The following is a 5,549-nucleotide window of genomic DNA, read 5'->3' as shown; positions in this document are numbered from 1 at the left end:
CACAGACGGGGTCTTGGTTTGATCGCCGGTTCTTCCTAAACAGCACCAAGAGTGTCGTCATCGTTACAGCAGCACCATGTCGGGTGTTTTACACCTGAAGGAAAGGCTGATGGACAGAAAACCAGGAGGTGACGACGAACACGAGGAAAACTAAAAGGCTTCAAAGAGATCCGAGCTGTGAAACATTAAAAATGCTAAATACTTTCCTGTAAGTTTGAGAACCGCTGGGATTGAGTTTATTGTTTTTGGCTTCCAATTTGTTTTTCCAGAGATGTAGTTTTATTTTAAAGAATCTTAAATGTGGGCAAGATCAGATTAAAAAAAAAAAAATTTGAAACTTAATCCTCCAAAAACATAAAATGAAAGATTGAATTTGTCAAACTTGGTAGAGGTGACCAAAAATTGAATCAAAATCTGGACCAAATGTCTGAATCCAAAAGAAGATTTGAGGATTTTCAACCTTCACGATTAAACCAATGAACCATAGATTTTGTCTTTTGTCTTCAAGTCCTCCAATTCTTTAGGATTAAGTACCAAAAAATGTCTCTAAAACCAAAAACGTTAGCTGGATCAGGACTCGCAGTGAAACAATCGTGAGGACTTCTGGTTCTGCTGGTTCAGTCCAGACCTGAGAACGGTTTAAAAATCGCAGGTTGGAGTGAGACGGTTTCTCCACATCGCTGATAAATAAACGCATTTATCCCGAGTCGGTCCAGATCTCAGGACGTACAGAAACCCTGAAGACTTGAAGAAACGGGTCTGCTTCGTCTAAACAGAACGCCACTTTGATCAGACGCCTGCGCTCAGGAGCAACGAACGACAAATCTGGGCGGAAAAATCTCCGCTCCTGCACAAAAAACGCCAAACTTTCCTCGAAATCGGTAAATAAAATCTGCGCCGCCGTCGAAGAGGCGGAAGTTTTTCTGTAAAAATCAGCCGAATTTCTGCTGCTGCAGCTAAAAGACGACGGACGTTAAGGACCGCTTGCTGCGAGACTTTTCCACCTAAAACCCATCAACGTTCATTTAAAAGCAAATAAAAAAAAAATGGAAAATTAAAAAAAAAACGAACTCCATGCGATCAGGAGCTGAGGAGCGCGAGGCTCGGGACAGTTTTGTTCGGATGTTGACTCCTTTCCTGCCGTAAAGGGATAGTCTGGTGATTTTTTTTTAAGTCAAATAGCCCGACATGGACTTTGGCCTCTTTAAAAATGGCTCTACGACCAATAAATACCAACTATTTGATAAAACATCCGGTGAAAAACGACCACACTTCCCTTTAAAGTCTCGGATAGGAGCGATGGTATTTAGATCCCACGGAGAGGATCTGATAGAGCTGTTTTGTGTCTTTCTCAGACGACATAAAGATGCTTTGATATATTCTGCTTCTGTGTTTAAATGCGCGGATGCTCGTCGTCCACCTATAGATAGCACTTCGGGGCTCCACTCTCTTCTTTTAACAGTCTAAAGTTTCTCTTCAATCTCTCTCTGTAATGACATTTTATGTACAATATCGGTATATAGAACATAAATTACTACACAAAAAGCCTATTAACAAGTGACAATCATCAGGAATCCAATAGAAAATCAACAAAATTAAAAAATAAAAACAAATCGGAGACAATTCGTTGAACGGCTTAAAGTTGCTGTTTGTTATATAACTTTTCCATAAACTTTCTGTGCTCCTGGGACATGTCGAGTGTGAAAAAACTTTTTTTCTTGTTAAATTATTTCTATAAAAAGACATTCCTCTTCTCGCGTCGTCAGAGGATGAAGCTGAAAAACGTTCCGATGACTCCCGACATCTTGTTTGTGTAAACAGAGCACCAGTAGTGTCTTAATTCACGTCTCTTCTATACAAAAGTATAAATATATGATTTCTCTCCATTTTTTTTTTTTTTTTTTTTAAATTTTCCTGTTTTTGTTCCCATATGCAGGATGTAGCGGACAACAAAATGGTTGTTTCAGTTGTGTTGCGGTTGCTGTGCTGTGGGGGGGCACCAGGTTTTTGTCCTGTTCGGTGACGATTCGCTGGCTTTTTGTTCACTGTCTGGCGTTTGCTTGGTGTTGGTTGATCGTCTTTGCATAAATTAAAAAACAATAAACGTTACGTTTCGGCACAGTCTGCGACCTTCGGGCCGCCGAGAAGGATCCGGATTGAACAACCATCGTGTCCGTTTGCAGCTACAGCAGGTCCATCTTGGGTCTGTAATGAAGCAGGAGCGGAGATTTCTGAAAGGTTCAAGAGAAGAAGAGTCAGCTCCCCCCACCATCACAGACATCTACACCTCCAGATGCAGGAAGAGGGCCACCTGCATCATGAAGGACCCCACTCACCCAGCACACACACTTTTTGCCCTGCTCCCCTCAGGAAGGAGGTTAAGGAGCATTAAGTGTAGAACCACTAGATCATGTGTCAAACTTGAGGCCCGGGGGCCAAAAGTGGCCCTCCTTAACATCTTATTTGGCCCCCAAGATGTTATTTTAAATGTAAAATACTTTTATCACTTTATTTTTTCAGTAATCTTTTATTATGATGTCAAAAATGCAAGTGAAAACATCAAATGAGACCAATCAAACGCTTGTTGAGGAACCTGCGACCAAGAAAAGATGTTTGGCATCTAACTTGACTTGTAGACTCTGAAACCGGCCCGTAGTTTGAAAAAAGGTTTTAATTTTGACCCCCTTTTGTAAGTGGGTTTGACACCCCTGCACTAGACTGAGGAACAGCTTCTACCCTGAGGTTGTTAGACTCATGAATATCTAACCAGGATAATCACTGTGAAAAAAAAATCACATCATGTTGCTGCTTATCTGTTTCATGCTGCTGCTGATCTGTTTCAATGTTGCTGCTGATCTGTTTCATGTTGCTGCTGATCTATTTCATGCTGCTGATGATCTGTTTCATGCTGCTGCTGATCTGTTTCATGCTGCTGCTGATCTGTTTCATGCTGCTGTGTTCATGCGTGCTCATCTGCTCACACAGACTTGTTTTTATGCTACTGGTGCTTAATGTATATTTAGTTTTTGTTTTTCTTAGTTCATATCTTAGATGTTATTACTGTTTTTCTTTCACATTTTATTGTTGGACGTAACTGGGGCCCTGAGTACATAATTTCATTCCACCACATGGACCACATGTGGTGGAATGACGGTAAAGAACCTTGAAACAAACCGTCAGGATGACGCAGAAACACCTTTCGACCGAAGAACCAGGCGGCTGGAAAACTTCTTATAGCTGAGACGCTCTAGTTTTGGTCTAGTTTATCGGTGCACCCCTACTACCTGTGGTTCTGGAGCCACATGCAGCTCTTTAGACCATCTGAAGTGGCTCCAGCGCTGACCAGTTACTGCGTACGGCACATCCAACGCCCCATGAACTACAGCTGCAGCTCAAAAACTTAGAATAACGTGGAAAAATAAAATTTGTCACTCATTTCAGAAAGTGAAACTCATTACACAGATTCATTGCACGCAAAGTGAAATATTTCAAGATGTTATTTCTTGTTATTTTGGTGATTGTGGCTTTCAGATCATGAAAAAAACAAAATTCAGTTTTATTATATTCTATTACATCATCTATTAATCTTCTTCTGTCGGCTGCTCCTTCTTCGGGGGTCGCCACAGTGAACCAACTCGCACAAAGACTTGGTGATTGTTTTTACACCTGATGTCCTTCCTGACTCAACCACAGACACCGAGCTGCCATCTGGGGCACCTGGGGAGCAGAGGGTGGGGGTTAAGGGCCTTGCTCAAGGGCTCAGAGTGGGGCAAATGAGGGTGGAGGCAGGTGTGGATGTTTCACCTTTTCCACATTTTGATGTCTGTTCGGGGAGTTGAACCGGCGACCTTCCAATCACAGGCCCACCTTCTCTAACTTCTGCACCACCACTCCCCATATTATATTGCCTATTAATAATATACAGAAATACAATCTAAAGCATTGGCCCGGGTAAGCAAATACCTTGTACGACAGTTGACCTTGATTTGTGACCTTGATCTCAGAGCTGTGGTAATAAGCGTGTACACCTTCAATCATCTAGTGATGATTCATACGCATATGAGTTATTGAGTGGATCAGAAGTTATGGCCGGTTAGGAAAAGTTGACGAAGGAACGGAGGCTGTGCGAGAACATAACACACATTTTTGTTTCTTAAGACTCTTTAAAATAAAACGCCAGTTGAACACAACATAAACTGTGGTTGGTTTTTTGAAAATTTAGTGTATAAAAAAAAATAATAAGAGTGTTTTTCCAAGAGCCAAATGGATTTTTGCGGCTCCTCGTGAACTTCATTTAGTAGGAAAGCAATGACACAACTAATTTATGGATTTTTTTCTATCTCCTGTAAAAAAAAAAAAAGTATTGTTTGTTAAGATAAAGCTTGAAAATATCGCAATAATAATATAAATTTTTATTTTAATCTAAAGGACAAATTGGTCTTTCAAATGATTTTCTATAAAAGCAATACAAGTAAAATTTCAGGAGTTGTTTTTGGTTGTTTTTGTTTATTACGGATATCTGGTAAAAAAAAAACAAAAAAAAACGGACATAGCTGAGGCTAAAAACTTGATTTTGACTCGAGAAAGTCTTTAAACTATTTCAGCTGATTTTGTGTAGAAAAGATGAAAGCACGGCGTCGGTCTTACGGTTACGATTACCTTAAATCTCCATCTCGTCACGACGACAAATTTCAAAGTGTGGTCCTTTCCCAAGATTTCCTCGTTGCATAAAATGTCCAGCTGTGGAAAAAAACAAACAAACAAAAAAAAAACGGAGGAAGTTCGTTACAGAGAGAAGCAGCAAATAAGACGCCTGCTTCCTGCAGAGAGCCTGAAACCACGAGGTGAAGTGCAAGCTGCTGCTCTTTAACGCAGAACGATGAAACTAAACTTTTATTTCTTCTGAGTCTGTTTGGTCCAAAACGAGGCGTTTTCTTTATCTTTGACTTGTGTGCATAAAATACTGAAGCTCAATAGTGAACACGTGGCCGGCTCGCTGTGTCCGCCTCCCCCGTGATCCAACATCGACGTTCTGCTGAGCAGCGTCTACAGTCAATAGGCAGGGGGGAGGCAGGGGGGAGGCAGGGGGGAGTACCATCACAGCGCCTCCTGCTGGAGGTCACCAGAAACACTCAGTCAACTGTTAGCAGCCTTTCTGTTAAAGAAAAGTCCACAAAGGTCACTGAAATAACTTGAAACTGACAAGAAGAGATCAAATAAAACGCTCAAAGGAAGTCGTTGCTTTGAAGTTCTGGTTCAACAGAATTATTTTTTTAAATAAAGTAATGAAACTGGTATCTTAAGATGCCCAAACTTTGAGACAATCCAGAGGTTTCTGTAACTCTGAGACTTCTGCACCAGTACACAGGTGTTCTGATCCACCTGTCCACGGGTGTTCTGGTCCCTCTGTCCACAGGTGTTCTGGTCCCTCTGTCCACAGGTGTTCTGATCCACCTGTCCACGAGTGTTCTAGTCCGTTTGTCCACATGTGTTCTGATTCACCTGTCCACAGGTGTTCTGGTCCGTCTGTCCACAGGTGTTCTGGTCCG

General features: G+C 41.5%; 1 protein-coding gene across 1 annotated transcript in view; it reads right to left on the bottom strand.

The window, feature by feature from the left end:
• Positions 1-1,907: 1,907 nt before the first annotated feature.
• Positions 1,908-5,549, bottom strand: part of LOC119408786 (polycomb group RING finger protein 3) — a 63,798-nt gene continuing 60,156 nt past the window's right edge. Inside the window, exons 9-10 of the mRNA XM_037675630.1 lie at positions 4,660-4,740; positions 1,908-2,231 (exon numbers count right to left, since the gene is read on the bottom strand). Coding sequence (XP_037531558.1) covers positions 2,184-2,231; positions 4,660-4,740 — 129 coding nt within the window. The 3' untranslated portion in view covers positions 1,908-2,183. The remainder of the gene's footprint in view (positions 2,232-4,659; positions 4,741-5,549) is intronic.

Source organism: Nematolebias whitei, chromosome 4 (assembly GCF_014905685.2).
Source record: "Nematolebias whitei isolate Nwh7 chromosome 4, NemWhi1, whole genome shotgun sequence".
NCBI classification, from domain to species: domain Eukaryota; kingdom Metazoa; phylum Chordata; class Actinopteri; order Cyprinodontiformes; family Rivulidae; genus Nematolebias; species Nematolebias whitei.
Note: the sequence above shows the minus strand (reverse complement) of the source record. Positions and strands in the feature narration are given on the sequence as shown.